Source organism: Pygoscelis adeliae, unplaced genomic scaffold (genome assembly GCF_000699105.1).
Source record: "Pygoscelis adeliae isolate BGI_AS28 unplaced genomic scaffold, ASM69910v1 Scaffold149, whole genome shotgun sequence".
Classification (NCBI taxonomy): domain Eukaryota; kingdom Metazoa; phylum Chordata; class Aves; order Sphenisciformes; family Spheniscidae; genus Pygoscelis; species Pygoscelis adeliae.
In genome coordinates, this window is record NW_008825494.1 from 606,898 (window position 1) to 624,511 (window position 17,614).

At 42.1% G+C, this 17,614-nt stretch overlaps 1 protein-coding gene across 1 annotated transcript in view; it reads left to right on the plus strand.

Moving 5' to 3' along the window:
• DHRSX (dehydrogenase/reductase (SDR family) X-linked) overlaps positions 1-17,614 on the plus strand; it is a 154,207-nt gene that overhangs the window by 106,101 nt on the left and 30,492 nt on the right. The window contains exon 6 of the mRNA XM_009331298.1: positions 15,510-15,717. Coding sequence (XP_009329573.1) covers positions 15,510-15,717 — 208 coding nt within the window. The remainder of the gene's footprint in view (positions 1-15,509; positions 15,718-17,614) is intronic.

Sequence of the window (17,614 nt, forward strand, 5' to 3'; positions counted from 1 at the left end):
CCAAGGTTTCATTGTGGAACAAAGACTGAAATTAGAGGGCTGGGCTGTTTCCACTGCAGACATTTTACATATGAATGCTGCATTAAGCATGTCAAACTTTCTGTTTGTCTTCTGATTACATGCTACGGCATCAGTTTTATTACAAGCACATTGTTTAAACTCTGCAGGGTAGTCGCAGTTTAATCTCTTGCTCGTAAAACAACCTCAGGAAATTACCCTTACTCTTCACTTGATGTATGTATTCATTGTTTCTGATGGGCATGTGCTGCATGGCACCACGCAAGAGGGCTAAGGGGAGTGTAATTAGTATTTCTTTGGGCTAAAGTGCAGAATGCAAAGTTAAATGTGGCTGTTCCATACCTCTAGATAACAGTATTTTCCTTGATTATAGCAAAGCCTTGTACTGTGCCTCTTTAATTTAGGGTCATCCTTACCTGTGATTCATCATTATTAACTCATATTTTAAAGGAACCAGAATGTTTCAGTTAGGAAAGTTATGGTTGACCATGAACATGACCAATCCGATGTAAAAAATAATAATATACCAGTGAGATTTACCTGCAGCTTTTGCGCCAAACCCTGCCTTTTACATTTCAACTTTATTGGTGTAAGAAGAGCCATAAAGGACGACAGACTCTGGCTGATTTTGCCTGCTCTTTCCCACATGGATGCTCTGAATTGCTCGGGGGCAGCAGCGGTGCCTGCTTTCCGAGCACACAGGCACACCGGTGGGACCCAGAGGGGGCTGTGGATTCAGCTCCAAACCTTTTCTTGGTTCAGGCAGAAGAATTTACTCCTGGTTTTTTTTTTTTTAGCCTAACTGCCGATAAGCCCCCAGTCGGGTGAATAGTTAGTTATCGCATAAACGGTGCTGCTAAAAACAGTGAGATCGGTTGTGTGTTCGAGTGTGTGCCTACAGCGTGAGTGGGTGGTTTAGCAACCCTGGAGGACTGTTGCGGGGTAGCATACACGGGCATTGCCTACACCATGAGGCCTCGGAGATGCCTTGTGATTCAGAGCAGCATTTAAGAGCTTTAATATATGTGGTAGAGACACCCGTGGTGAGCACTGTGATATGATAGTGTTCCACGAATTGCCACAGTTTCCCAGTGATGCCATCCCTCATTTTTGCCACTTGTGTGAACGGGAAATCTTTTAAAAATTTTATGCTGGCTTTTTCCTTATTTTGCGTTGCACTAGCTGGCCATAATTCATTTCACACTTGGGTGTATGTTCCCAGATTGGCCGGTAGTCCTAACCTTACAGGGAGGCAGCAAAACAATTTGAAGTCATTTATTCACAGTGGAGAAAGGGGGCCGTACTGTGTGCTGGAAAAATTACCGGTGGCAGCAGACTGAATTGTTTACCATGCCCTTGTCCTGTTATTCCTAGATTTTGTTTGGGCTAGTGTCCGAACTGGAGGTGAGTGACGGTGGCGGAGGAGGGATCCATCCATCAAACACGGCAGAGAAGGAAAGGCAGAAGACTGTCCTGACATAAAGGAGACAGTAAACCAAGGCTCAGTTCTCTGCTTTATCACAGAGTTTTCTATGGGATCGTTCTCCCACTCAGGAGCTCTGGGTTGGCAGTCACAGTTGTGGCCATTGCTCCCATTGTACTTGCTGCTCAGAGTTGTGCTCTGAAGCCAGAAGTCATCCATATCACAATGACCACAGGGCAACAGCATAACTAATAATTGTTGTAAGGTCTGTCCCATGAACAGTATTAAGTGCAGCTTGTGCTACTGTCTTCCACCTTTCCTTTTTGGTTTGCTTTCTGCCATCTTACCAATCTGATTCATCCATGTTTCTCTTTTCAGCTCCTTTTTGGTGGGAGGGTTAAGTTAATTTTTTCTTGATTTTCCTTGCATTTTACATTATTTTTCTTCCTGTGTTATCTCTCTCTTCATGCCTGCCTACTTGACTTCTATGTTCATAGTTTCATCTTCACCTGTGTCCTTTGAGCTTTTTTGTCTCCATTGCCTTTTGCCTCCCTATCTCATTTTTCCCTCTTTTTTTGAGGGGGTGTCTTATTTACACCCACCAGTTAATTTCCTCCTCTCCATTTATCTTCCTTTTATCTTCTCCCCCTAGCCCCAGTCCTATTTCTCCTCTATGAATGTCATTTCTCCCCCTTCCTGCCCATCCTCTTCACGCACACCAGTAAAAGAGACACGGCATGGGTACATCAAGGCAGGACAGAGCTTGTTCCAAACTGGCAGGGCATAGCTTGTTTCATGTGTGTTATTGAAAATGCAAACGCACAAAGGCAATGACTGTTCTCCCAGTTCTTTTGCTGAAGGATATATGAAGAACATCAAACACCTTTGTGGTCTTTTAGATCCAGACCATTTTCAACAGCAATCACATGAGTTGACAAGGGGATCCCTAAGGCAAATCATTCTCCTTCGTCCCTACTTCGAATACGACTGTTTTCAGGGAGGTGAAAGTTTAACAGAAACGCTATCTGCAAGCGTTTCAACAGTGGTGATTTCAGCAATTACATGCTGAGGGTCATACGCTGTGCACTCTAACAGCATAGCTAGGGTGTCCCTTTTTCCTCTTTTGCCTGACTTAAATAATACTTTCTAAAGCGAGAGAAGAAAAAAATATGGTCATGAGAGAATATGGCTGTCTGGTTTTAGCAAAAGTTTGAAGAACATTGTGCCGTCCTCTTGGGTTGAGATAGGCTTGAACAGTGCACTGGAGTTCATGGTGCTTTTACAAGGCTGGGATGGAGGGCACTCCTTCAAGTACTCTACCTACCAAAGTGAGAAGGAATTTTAGGAAAATAAAGAAAAGATGACCTTATTCCCTTCCCCAGGCTGTGGGTCACGCCTGAATGTGTTCCCTTTCCCGGGGGTAGCATCTTTGTGTGTTCTGTCTAGCTTTGTCTCCATGACTAACTATTCCTTTCATCATTCTCTCTTTTTGCATGCCAAATGGGCCCTGTAATACTGTGAATCACAGATCTATGAACTCCCCAGCCACAGTAACACAGCTCCTTTTCTGGTTCACGTCTCCTGTATATTCAGGAACAGTTAGTCACACTTCTGCTCTCTTTCTCTTCTCTCTCACTGCAGAAGGAGCTGATGTTTTTTGTAACTCTCCAAGCTGGTACAGTCCCCAGATAATTTCTGTATTTTTTCCCTGTAGCCCTAGTGCATGAATCATGTCAGAGAGAACAGAGATTGAATGAAAGGAATTGCAGAAATCCCGGCTGCCATATGTGCTTCTTAGCTGGTGTAAAATAGGGTAAACAGCTCTGCCCAGGACTTGGGAGGGTGCTGGGGGGAGGAGGCAGCTCCAGTTTATCTATCTATATCTCCTCTGCTAGGCCATTCATAAGGGCTGTAACAGGAGGTGTCACATGCTGCTGGGAAAATCTGTCTAGCAAAGTCCCTGGAGACCTCCTTTTCTTGGATGGGTGGTGTCCTTCATCCTCACATCTTTTGTGTGTGTGATGTTTGTTGGTAAATGAAATTGTATTAAGTTTGGGCAGAAAGTTGAGGATTTTGTCCCATCAGCATTGCTGAGATTTTGAAAATATTGTCCATGAATAGCAATGAAAAATTAAAATGCCAAATTGCTTTTGGAAAATATGAATCCATTTTTCAGACCAAAACCATTGATTTCAGTGATTTCAGAATATTTTATTTCTAATTTATTTGTAAATTGAAGTATAATGTTGATCAAACTGAAACTCCAAACCTTTAATTTCTAACTCATCCTGTTGAAGTAAGGTATCTCCATCAGTTTCAGATTACTTTTTTTTTAAGCTGGACATTTGTTTAAAACAGTTTTTTTCCCTGAGAATGGTTTGATGAGTCAACATTTTCTTCAAAGCTTTTTTTTTTCTTTTAAATTCCCAGTTGGTTCCTTCACTGCCTTTTCACAACTGACCTATCACTTGTAGTTTCTTAATTCTCTCTGACTGGAAGAACTTATGGGATGTACAATATCTTCAATTCAAGCAAAAGCAAACATGAAGCTGATGTACCATAGTAGTAGCATAGTACTATTGTTTTATTTCCAAATTTTTAAATAACAGAGGAAAATTTGTAAGAGGGAGTAGGAGGGATTTTAAATATTACCCTTTTATTAGTTAATCCATTTTAATCAGTACAGAAGTCTTTCACAGTTACATATAAAGACCTGTGTCACTGGACTTCTGCTTAATAAAATGCTATGAAAACTACAGAAATTGTAATTATAACAGATTGTTCTAGACAATAAGATACATGTTATTACAGATTTTATTTTACTCAAGGAATATATGTTTTTATTTGAGTTGTATTGTTTAAACAGCTTCCCCACAGTGACTTTTATTACATATTCTGTTTCTATTTGCAAGATAAATCATGTGCCCTTGACAGGACCAAATACCAACTGCAACACACTGCTGTATTCAGTTAAACATCTTCCTGCTGCAGGTTACCAAGTTTTCCTGTCTATAGTTAGATGATAAGTATTCAAATGCTTAATGCACCTACATAAGGGCATTTCAGTCCTTCTTTGCAAAATGTTTTCTGTATAAATGCAAAAGGATTTGCTGCTTTGCAGAATGATCCCTTGCTTTTGCAGCAATTAGCATTAATTGCAAAAATTTACTTGCTGGCCTGGAATATAAGTATATTGGTGAAGGCACAGATCTCAAATTCTGTAAATTAATTAAAAAAAAGGGGGCTATTATATCAGCAGACCAGTTCATCAATCCAAAAGAGAGTTTTAGTTCATATGCAGCATGTGGTTTATCCCTGTTGCAGGCCACAGGTGATCCCTAGCCATTCCTGCAACCAACAATGAAGAAATGTTTAAGTCAGGATGCCAACTTTGGAAAGTTTTAATTTTACATTTACCAGTGTATTTTCATTCTGTCTAATCAAAATACTTTTAGGGTTCATTGGTTTCTGAAGAACAATAACGCAGTGTAACACTACTGTCACAAAGGTAATGCCAGACTTTAATGTATTCAGGGAAATTAAATGTAGCTACTTTGTGTGTCACAATGTTAAATTCCTTCTTGTCTAAAAGGGATTAATGGTCTTAACAAAGGATTATTAATAATGGTTAATGATTTAATAGGACACAGTGTTTCTGAACGAGTTCAAAATTGCAATGTGTTGGGAGGTATGTGATATATGGGCATTTCTGCTGCTCAGCCTCTGCCTGCAGAGCGGGTTGGGTGGGTGAAGTGAAGTGAAGTGAACTCTCTGTGGCACACAGGACAGTGGATCTCGCAGACGTGCTGTTTTCCAAAACGGCAAGACGGTTCAATGGTAATTTGAAAGTTAATGTACTGCACTCGTGTGACAGAGAAGGCAAAAGGGACTTTTGCCTGGGAGAACAGGGAGTGGAGATAGCTTGTCACCCTTGAGAGGGGAAGGTTAGTTTAACATCTCCCTGTGAGCAAAAAGACTCACTAAGGCTGAGTGAACCTTAAAAGCTTTGGACTTCAGGTCCTGGGTGATTATTCAAATGATTTTAGCATTCCTCTCAATTGCTCTAACTACCACCATCCTCATAGTACCTTTTCAGCGGAGTTGTCCTTCGAGCTGCCTAGCGTAGCTGGGGAGAGCTGGCACATGTGCCTGTAAATCCCTGGAATAACATGTTAAGGGAAACGTTCAAAATGATCAGCTTGCCTTCCACAAATCCCCTCTGGGTTCAGCCCTGCTATTGCTCCTGGTTCTTCACAACCGTACATCCCTGATCTTGCCATGTGCATTAAGGATTACAAGCTGTAGTGGAGGGAGGCAAAGGCAGACCTCTGCCTCTGCAATTACAAATGATAACTCTTAACCTTTTCTTTGCTCCCTGTCCTAAACCTCTTCTTTCAGCAAAGGAAAACTTCATCTGTTCAAAAGCAGACCAGGCATTTGAATACTTAAACCTGTGAAGGAAAATTGGTCTTTTGATTAAATCGAGTTCTCTATAAAAAATGTGGGGTTTATGAAAAATATACTTTCTAAATAAAATAAATCACTGTAAAAGTGAAATATTTTAGCCCCCAGGAGTTTTAATACTGCCAGAATGTCTTATGTAGTTGCAGCTTCATTGATCCATTTCTTCTGTTCTCGTTATGTGTCAGGTGCTGCGGTTCTCCTGCATTTCTTGTCATGGGAGGTGGAGGCTGGCTGTACACAGCACCATCTCAGCCTCCCAAGCAGGACAGAGACCAAGGAGCACTGTGGCTCACAGTAGCTTTCTGAGAAGCTCAAAAGCTTTTAACAGTGATGCTAGCTATAATATGGCACTGCGGAAATGTCTGAATTAAAATACTATGAGTTTTGCATGAAATCTTTTGGTTGTCAGCTCAAGGGGGTGTGTGTGTGTGTGCTCAGTATCTGAATTACCACCAAAAATCAATCAGTCTGCCAAAGCATCAGAATCTTTTAATTCTTTTTTCAGTGAGAGCTGGGGCAGGACAGCTCTCTGACTGTGTGTTGTTTTTTCAGGGTTTGGACATGAAACTTCTCGTCATTTCCTGGAAAGCCAAACCTGCCTGGCTTCACTTGTTTCTGGTGTGTTTGCAAGTGGAAGAGACCTCATGCGCTCTGGCCCCAGGCCATGCCATGCCCCTTCTTAGGAAATGCTTGTTTTTCCATTACAGACCTCTATTTACAGTATTCCAGGGTATAGTATTGGGAAATTTCCAGACATAGTATTGGGATATTTATAAAACAAAACAAAAAAAACGAGTCTAAGGCTAAACGGTAGAGAAGATTACTGCTGTCACTGTCCCTTATGGTACTCTGAAATAACCATTTTGCAATGCTGGCTATGGACCACTTTGAGCCACTGTATGTTACTCATTTCTAGCAGGTTTTTTTTGTTTGCTGAAGTTGACTTGTTTATGTTCCTTAAGTAAGACTCCCCTCTTCACAGGCCCCTTTCATACGCTTATTTAAATCTTTTCTGATTTTAAATCTCTGCTGTATCTTTTGGTAACCCTGGCAAGGCTTGCTGGTGATGTATGGTCTCACACGAACAAAAGCCTTTCCTGCCGTGTCTGGGCTATCAGTCATTTCATAGGTGCAGAAAACTTCCACATTTTAATCTCTCCTGTACCTGTTGGCATTTCAGCCGTATTTCCTCTTTAGGTTAGCTGTCTTCCAACAGAGGGGAAGACTTCTCAGGACTGTTTTTAACAAATAGTTGGCTTTCTTTATGAGCTTGTTCCTTGTACTGGGATTTAGTCAGTTTTACCTCTCAGTTTGAAGCTGTGATACTCATATCCTCACTACTTAAGAAAACTTTGAAAAAGCAGAAGTTGTTAGGTTGTTCCAACAAACAAAAAACTGATTTTCAAAATTATTTTGTTGTGCCAGACTTGATGGTCTTGTGTTGCATCTGTGGACAGAGAGTGATGGCATGGGACTTTCTGCACAGTATTTATAGACACCTTGGAGGAAAAATGATTTTGCAGTCTGTGTGTACGTTCAAGCCATGTTTCTCCTGGTAAGACAGACCAGTCCTTCAGCATGTTGAACATTTGCACTTGCAGAACACAATGACACCTCCTCAACTCCAAGGCAGTGCAGTGGGTTCAGCCCATCACAAAATGAAACCTTACCTTGTCTTCACATATACACCAACACATTTCACGTAATCTACTGAAAATCTGCTAACCACATTAGGTGAACTGTGCTGGATTTGAAATGGCAGCACTTTATTACACATAACCAGACCCTACGGTTCCCTCTCAGTCCCAGAATGAAAAGCCCAGAATCTGCAGTTGGTCTGGAAAAGTCTACACCAGTTTTAAAATTATTTTATCGAAACAGAAATAAGATTTGGGATTGGCCAAGTTATTACTGGGCCATTTTATGGCCCTACGTGCATTCTGGTGGAAGAAACCATAAGAAGACCCATTGCTTCCTTCAACTTAAAAGCTCTATTGCAGAACAGCTAGGAAGCCTTCCACCACTGGGTGTAGAGTGCCTCAGAGCTCTTCTCGATATAATCCAGAGATAATCTTAAAAGATGTGTGACAATCTTCAGTAACCTGAGATCCAGATTATCCAAGAGATATGTGGCAGTGATGTTTCCCCATCACTCAAAAGGGTCACGAGGACACAGAATGTAGGTCTTGGAGCCTTGATCTGTTTCTTGACTGCAGCAATGCAAAACCTTGCTTGCTTCTATTTATTTACTCATTCATTTGTTTGATGGAGATTTTTAATTGAATGAAGGGATACCATTATGTTCAAATACCACTTCAAATATTAGCAAGTACTTAATACTGCATCGTATGAACCGACTGTAGAAAAATGATGCTTCAGAAGAGGCAATTTATATCATCCATTATAAAGAGATATATTTTCTGGGAGAATGGAATTACAGTAATTACAACTTGAACTTGCCATCAATATTTAAAATCATCAAAAACATTTGACATTAACACCAATTTTATGCAAACAGAAAAAATAGCCTTTTTTTAAGATACTGATTCTGGTGAGACTTTGAGAAGACCACCCTTTGAGTCCGTGTTTCATACATTTGAGAACTGTGCTGAGCACGCAGCAATAGAGCTGCACACAGCAAGGCAATCAGTAGAGCAGGAGGGCTCTTGACATCTCCCCTCCTGCCATTAGGAGGAGGGATCAGCCAAATGAAAAATGATGCACTGATTCCATCTGGATGACAGTAATGCCCAGGATGACAAGCTCGTGCTTATTTTGCCTTTCATAAATATTTTTATAATAAAGACCTTCCAGGTTCCTTCACTAAATGTAGTCCTCCAAAGACAGTAAGTTAGTTTTTGTTCACTCTGTATTTCCTACAAGCTCTAACAAGGGACTAGTCACTGAATGCTATGTATTTATACAGTGAAGTGCTGAAAGTTGGGAAGCGTGGCTTTAAAAAACCCCACAACCCAGCTTCCAGCTTGTCCATGGATTAAGGACAAAGCAGGAGTCACTGACTTGTAGAGAAGTCAGCTGCTGCTAGTGAGAGCATGACCAACATTTGAGAGAGAGAGAGAGAGAGAGAATCTCCCAGCTCTGAGCCTCTGCCCTTAGGCTTCTCCTCTAATTTTAAGAAGAAAAATGCTATTTTACCACTGTTGAAAGATTTCAGAGAAAGCCCGGTTTTGGCCAGAGCTGTGTGTGAGCAGCATGTGGCACTGAGGGGCTCACTGCAGGGGGAAGCTCTAGACGTGGTTGGTCTTTGTCTGTGGGTCAGAACTAAAGGGCAAGGTAGGCTGCTCTGAAAGTGCCACCTGCCTCTGGCTGCTTAGGTAACCCTGGTGCAACCAGCTAGGACACGAAGGGTTTGCTTTTCAGCTTCTGTAGAACCACTAATTTTATTTATCAGTCTTGTAACCTTCCTTTCCAACGTGTCCATCACAGGGTCATGAGGGCGCTTCGGGAGTCCCTAATGTTTGAGTCCTCAGTCACTCAAATTACAGCTACCAGTGTATTCAAGTTCAAATACACGGGGGTATGCTAAGGCGACCTTGACTGTTTTTTTTTTTTAAGGCTACATATCAAGTATATGAAAGAAATGTACATGAAGAAGCGTAGTTATTCAGCAAACACCCAAAGTACCCAGGCACGTGTATGAAATGGGTGACTATACGGTAGCCTATAGCAGTAGTTGGTAACAGGACAGCTACTGTACAAAACTGTAACAAAATCTGAGTAAGTAGATACAGTAACACTTTAGATTTTAGTTTTGTTTTACTAATGCATATGCTTGTTTCTTTCAATTGGCAATTTTCAGTCGTAATACACGTATTCTGATTTCTCCAACTCTGTCTTTTCTCCATTTCTGTATTTTCCTTTTTTCTTTTTTTAATAGAGGGAAAATGACAACTGATAAGACTCAGCAAATGTGTTCATGGGATAAATATATGTAGTACTGTCAGGAAGCCTGCTTAAATCTAATAAGCAATATTTAGGACTCAGGCTTTGGTTTATCATAGAAAGAGAGAAAGAAACTGCTTATGATAACCAGAAAAGACATACCTATATTCTGCAGTGTATTTCTGTAGCTGCTTCAAAATAAACTGCAAAATCTATCAAAAATCTTGAAAAATCTTGTGCTGCATTCCCTGGAGAAAGAAAATTTAAGACTGTGAAAGCTTCATGAGTGTTTAATAATAGTCTTTTATATTTTTGACTAAGCAATGGTGATGATGTATTGCAAGATTAATACATAAATCATTAGGAAACTTTAGTCATTTTAATACAGCAAGTCTGCGTTTTGCTTAATTCACTGGCTCGTCCTAAGGCACATACTGAAATTTTGTGTGGCCTTTCATTAAAAACCCCAGCATGTCACCCACGTTTTGCATCACTTGTTTTTTAACGGAGCACATAGCAATCGGGTTGTTCTGCAGTTTGATCTTGGCGCACTCTGCCCTCCAGGCAAATTAACACAGTGGAAATTGGGGAGCGCGGTGATGGGTGAGGGGAGGATGACACGCACAAGACAAGCGCGGTGTGAAAGAGCTCCCCGTCAGGAAAACTTCACTGCTAGCACCGGCCAGGTTGAATGTAACTGTGTGTCAGTCAGTGTGGCCACAGGTCCTCTGAGCCTTTTGTTGAAGCAAGATGTGGTGGGGAAGGGAAAGGGTGCTGTCACTGCACCCTTCTTTCAGTTGGGGTGTATCCGCTTCCTCCACATGTGTGCACAATGCAAAAGCAACCGTTGGAGAAAAAGCCGAGAGCAGCGCGAGAGCCTGTGCACAGGAGGTGTGGAGGAAGTGGTCTGTGCCAAGCAGCAATTTTGTTTCCCCTGTTACTCAGTGGGTACCCTGAGCTGACTTAATGCTCTTCACTAAACATGGTATCACTGGACGTAAATGGGAGACCTCTACTGAACGCAGACTGACTAAAGCCAGACAGAAAAGAAACCAGAGTAAGACTGGCTGCCAAGGGAGGTGCTAAACGTGGATCCCGTTTTCAAACTTGGATGGCAGCTGAGTCCATATTTAAGCACCTAATTAGCCACTGCAGGCTCCGGTTTGAAATTTGGCTTCTCATTACTTTGTACAAATACATTGCCCCAGCATGCTAGGGAGACTGCTGCTGGAGACAGCACCATGGAGATGAGTGGTAAAATCAGCTTCTGGTGAAAACCAAAAAAATAATAATAAAAAAAAAAAATCAGAAAACCAGAAGGCACTCCCTCACTCCAGAATCGAATGCTTACTTGTTTTGTTCTGGCAAAAATACAAAACAATCCCTTTCTCTTCTCCTCCCTAATTTTTGTAATGACAATTCAAACTTGTCAGTCTATGTTGCAAAAAATCTTAAGTCAAAAATAAGAATTTCTGCTAAAAACTAATTGAACAGCAAATGCATAGCCTGCCTTATCCTGATCCTGTATTCATCAGTATAGAATCAATAAAACATTATTTTAAAAGGAAGAAGAAGGTCTTGTATATTGCTGCTCTCTTGGCCAGATTTCAAAGCAGCTAATTAAATCGTGTCTGCCTTAACTCCTCCTGTAGTTTCCATTTAGTGAGTTGTGCGTTGCCCTATTTTATAAGCACTGACTTGGCAAAATGCTCTAGGGGAGCATCCCCCAGGGGAGACTGTTTTCCATGGTAGGAAGAGTGGGTGGGCATGAATTTCTCCAAGCTACTGATGCCAGGCACGCCGCTCCTTCCCACTGGACTTCTTCCCACCAAGTCCTTGCTCCGCTTTTCCTAGCTGCTGACCGTGCACAGGCTTGCCATACCACAGCATGTGTTGTCTGGCATAGCTCAAGCCTGGTGGGCGGTATTTATTAGGACGGATCCCTGGGCAGTCAAACACCAGTACCTCCTAGCTCTCTAGCCGACTGGCCAGCGTGCACAGATACCACTGGGAGCTGTGAGCTACCAGCCTTTTGCCTGGCTGGCCACCTAGTTAGGAGGTAGAGTTTCTCTGCTTGAGAATCTGCCTGCCTTGCTGTGAAGCACCGATACCCTGTGTCCTCAGGGGTCCAAGCATCACAGGCACCTCACGTGCACTGGTATGCCAGCACAGTTTCCTGGTAAGCTGTGTTCTGCTTTGGGCTGTCCTTCAGTTAGCCTCTTGTACGCACTTTCATTTTAGAAGGCTTTTAGAACCTTTAGAAAATGAAAGCAATGTGGAAACACGTAATGTCAATATTATTATTTTATTTAGTATACAATTATAGTTTCATTCAGTGTAGAAAACGTACATACAGATCATAGAGTGCCAAGAGAGGCTAGATTTAGATGCACAGGCTTTAAAGCCAGATAATTCCATGTGTAAGAGGAACAAATTTTATGGTTTTAAACTGAAAGAGGGTAGACTTAGATTGGACATAAGGAAGAAATCTTTTACGATGAGGGTGGTGAGACACTGGAACAGGTTGCCCAGAGAAGTTGTGGGTACCCCATCCTTGGAAGTGTTTGAGGCCAGGTTGGATGGGGCTTTGAGCAACCTGGTCTAGTGGAAGGTGTCCCTGCTCATGGCAGGGGCATTGGACTAGATGATCTTTAAAGGTCCCTTCCAACCCAAACCATTCTGTGATTCTACATGTATGTGCATGGGAGATTGAATCATGGTACAGGACCCTACATGCTCCTATTTTTCTGATGCATAAAGTCAAGACTGGATGTAATGAAATCAAGTATGAAATCAAGTAACCAGTGGTGATTTTTTTTCCAACGTAACATTTAAACAACATGAACCTGGTAAGACAGGGTCTCACAAACGAAACAGTTGTTCAACGAAAATCTTTGTCAGTTCTGTATCACAGGTCATTCCTCTGTCTTATGTAGTCCATTGATGTCAGATTCCTGGAAAGCAGAAAGCACACACAGAGAAAATGGGAAGAGAGCAGGTAACCATTGCAGGGGTTCTGCCAAAAGTGTCTGCTCTGTGTATCCAAATTTATATCCTTCATATCTATAGTGTGTTATTGAAGTCTGATTCCCTGCTGCCTTGCAAATCATTCGCATCTCTGCACTGTGATATAAAAGGCTTCCTTGCTGATTAGATAGCTTTTTATATCTTCTCAGCACTCGTGTTTCTCTGACATAGATATCTATGCAAAGTACAAGGCTTTTGAGGATCCGGCCCTTGTAGTTCATGCTTCATTGCCACAAGGTAAGTCAAAACAGCACTCACGCAAAATGTGGGAATGGGAAGTCATGGGGAGGGTTCACTGTCCTCCTCTGCCTGGCATCTGAAGGTTACTGAAAGCCAGACTAGACCCAGGCACAACAAGTCAGAGTAATCCCCAGCCCTGCTTGCCTGCGGGCCTCTTGCCGGACAAGATCACTCTAATTCAACTCAGGAAGCTTGTCCCGTGCCCCAGCTTGCATTCTCCACTGGTGGGGGAATGGTGGCACCGATGGAGAAGTGCCAGGGTTGGCTGCCAGCTGGCTGCCGGAGGCGGCTTCAGATGAGTACTTCTTCCCATGGGTGGTGTGAGCTCTGCCCTGCACGGCTGCGCAAGTGAAGCTTGTAGCGGCTGAGGATCTGGTCCTTCAAGTTAAAAGGGTTGAAATATGCATGAAGCATAAGGTGACATTTTGAGTGTCTCAGATCAGAGCACGGACGTTACTGAATTTAAAACGTAACTGCAATTTCCTGACTAATGGCAAGTCACTTTTATATTCATGCAGTGATTGTTCTTTATTCTTAAAATAGCCCATTTTACCCTGAGGCGCAGGTGATACCTTTATGATGATGGAGCTACGTTATCCAGCACGCTACAGCTCAGGCCATTGGTTGGTGCAAGGGCTGTTTATGATCAGCTATCCTTTTTCATTATCTCTCAATTTATATAATGTTTTTGTAGCCTGTTTGTGATTTGCTTGAACAAGAATAGAGCAGGGAAAAAAAAAGAAAATAAAAAAAAACAAACCCAGAGATGCACTGGAGAGTCAATGCTGTTGTCTTTTACTTCCTGTAGCTGAGCTGTAGGATTTAGCATTGTGTCTCCAACTTTCTGAGTCCATTCAGATAACACGAACAGTTAAATTGATTCAGTAGCCTTATACTTCTACAGAGAGTCAGCCTGTTTACTAGCATTCAGGGCTTTCTGTGGTGAAGTATACAGGATATCATAAATAACGTATTCAACAAGAACGAGATAACAAAAAGAACTCTGAGACATATTTGCTATTCATTCAAAATAAAAACCTTGCATGTAGTAGCAACCACAGAAAACCGAAGGCAGGCTTTTCAGCAGAGTAGGAGCATCCCCAGCCTGGGCGTTTGCTGCACTAAGGGAGAAGGTGTAGAGGATGGAGCTGTAGCTGCGGTTGTCACAGAGGCAGGACAACAACTAGGGGGAAGGAGAGAGCTGGAAAAGAGAGATCTGCTCCTGGGTGGGTGCCCCTCTATCTCCCTCCACCAGCAGTAGCTGCTGCCCCACAGACCCTAACCCCTGGCTCCACATCAGCAGCAGCAGCAAGCAGTGCCGCTTCCCCGGGCACTGGCAGAGGCAAAGGGGATGGGGACCAAAGCTGTTTTGCTGCCGCAGGAGCCCGTTGCTTTAGGCTCCCGCCTGCTTTGCCTATGAGCTGTCTGTAATGCCAGGAATTACCTTTGGTTCTGCTAAGCACAAAAAAGGTTAGATGAGAGGCTGTAGTAATTACAAGAGTGAATTGTCATGGCATAGGAATTTGTGGAAGTGATGCTGAGGCCCCAGTCGGGAGGAGCATTTTAAGCGACATACCTGCTAATTTGCCTAGAACTAGCCTGCTTATTTAAAAAAGAAATACTGCTGCCTGAATGCAGTGAAACCCAGCTAATCAGCAGTTCCTAGAAAGTTTGACATGAAAGAAAGGCAGATTCAGCATCCAGATGAGAGAGGTGCACAGGAGTCTCAACAGGTAATGTTTTGCTGTAACTCCCAGTATTTGTGTACCTTCGTCGCACCTCCTGTTTGGCACAGACCCAGACAGCTGTCTTTGCTCTAAAGGCTGTATATGGCATAACACTTGCAGCCGCTCTCCTTGCCCCATCTTTTTATCCATCTCTTTAGCTGTGCGTAATCTGGTGTGTCACTGGGGCAGGTGCAACCCTTGCCTTACCTTACTCATCTGTACTGTGCCCAACACAGGAGCCTTTGTCAGAAACTAGTAGGTCCTGCTGCAATACAAATAATAATAACCAGGAGTAGTATGATCAGGCACGGATTTACTGGGTGGGAACAGGGTATGTAGGTGTGGGAAGAGGGCAGTGAGGAAGGGGAGAGTAGTTTGAGGGCCTCTAGGTGATGATATCCTGGAGATTGCTGCCTCAGCATTTCTAGTTTAAATAGTTTGACATAGAGATTCTGGCAGGTACCGTGTAATTTTATTTTAATTTTTTTCCCCGCCATAAATCTGACTTGGTGTCTGATGGACTAATCACCAGAACTCCAGCAAACAACACAACTGCTAGTGATAAGCTGTTTCTTCTGACGACTCAATGCATAGCTGTTTGTTTGCTGGATATTGCAAAATGCAGTACATTTGATATTTGTGCAAGTCTGTTTTCCTTCTGATTATTTTTATGTGCATCTCCCTCTCTCTTTCTCTCCTGTATACAGATGTTCATATTCACCCCATGGAGCCTATGCCCAAAGCAAACTTGCCCTTGTGTTATTTACCTATCGACTACAGCATCTTCTGACTGCAAATGGAAGCCATGTGACTGCTAATGTAGTAGACCCTGGAGTAGTGAATACTGAGCTCTACAAGCATGTCTTTTGGGCTGTAAAAGTGGCCAAATGGATGACAGCCTGGCTATTTTTCAAGGTATGCATTTTTTTAAATAATTTTGTTGCCATGCCCCTACATTGTCAGAGCTGTAGTCAGCACGGAGCTGAAGGTATTTTGGAGTTTATCATAATGTATGGTATTTATTGCATTTCTCTGTGCTGATGAGATGTACAAAACTGATAAAAACAGGCCTTCCCCAGAACAAACACTTATTTTAAATGGACGGGGCGAGCTCTCACAGTAAGGGAGGGGAATGCCTTTCACTGTCTCTGCCCATGCACTGATTATCTCTGCCCTGATCTATCCGTGTGCCTTTGTGCATGCATGGGGGCAAAACATCATCCTAACACAGAGCCAGAATATGCAAAGTGTTCCTCGGAAATGTCTTGTACGTCCTCTTAATGAGAAGCAGACATGATCTGGCATGGTCTACATGTATGCAACATGTTACAGAGAAGAGGGCAAAGGGAAGAAGGAAGCTGTACAAAAATGGTGGTGGGAAGTGGCCATACTCGAGGCTGTGCGGGTGCGGACACTCGTGCTCTGGGAGGTGGGACAATTTTCATTTAGCTTTTTAATCCTAACACATACTTGTAATGGTACCTGATTTTCTATTATCTATTCCTGGTCTGCATTAGGAGACTTAAAGCTGTTTGATAAAACTGATCCAGAAGTGGAGCAGACTCAGTTACGATTAACTTCAGTAACATTTTGTAGTGGTGTAAGTAGATCAATCTGAAATCAGTTTAGCTGCGTAGCTGCAATCTCCTCATGCAGACAAGCCTTAGGAGGACTTGTGCTGAGAAAATGTACTGCTTATAACTCTTTCAGAAAGTAGTTTTGGATTAAGTGAATGGAACCTGATTCCATTACAGAAAATTAAATGTCCTAATTAAAATGAAGTATTTTAGATCAAGGGGCGTGTCCCACAAAGCAAATTAATTTTAAACTTTGATATGGAAATATCACTAGCTTTAATTTTAAAAATTAAACTGGAGGCTGGAAGAGTGGCTGTAAAATAAGATGCAAACAAATAAACCCATATTTAAAAAAATTAATAGTATCTTCTGAGTACGCCTTGAATATTGCAATAAAATTGTAATAGGAATGCTCATAATATGTAATGCATTCTTAAAGGAGCAGAATGCAGCTTTGCCAGACCGTATATATTAAACTTGTTTTGCTTCTTGTGATTGCCATTTTAAATATCAGTCTTGGGTGGTGGTGTTTTTTCATTGGACTTACTTCACCTTGCTAACATAACAGTTTCATGTAGATGTTTAGGTTGTGCTCAGCATTTCCTCTAGAGCCACAAAATTCTGATAAAATTTCCGCGTCTGAGAGTGAGAATTGAGTCTCTTGTTTGCAGCACTCAATCCAGTTCAGTTTTATTGATGTGCCCAGGGACACGTTTTTGTATTATACTGACCATGTTTAGACACTGAACGGGATGTCACTGAACGCACACAAAGTGAGTTTGGATTTATCACAAGAAGGAATCTCATACTTACAGCTCTAATAGCAATGCCGCCGATAGTTCCTGATCATTTCCTATTCTTTGGATGAGATACCACTCTAAAGGAATTCTGCCTTGCAACAGGTGATGGACAGACATACTGACTTGCACGGAAGTGCGATGTGTGTACTGCCTGAAAAGCAAATGCATCAATTGCTTTTTGAGTCAGAATAACTTCAGGTTTGGATAAGTGAATGCTTCAGTTATCGAGGTTGAGATTTTCACATTTTTATACAACACTCAATGTGTTTTTCCGATAAGCCAAAGGAGAGGGAAACTCTTACTATCACTCTTCCCATCCTCCCTTAGACTCTTAAGTTACAGCTCTGACTTCTACTCTTTGCTTATTGCTTATTGCTTAAGACATGTTTATGTATTCGGGATTGAGTTTGCCTTCCTTTCTCACATTCAGGAGCA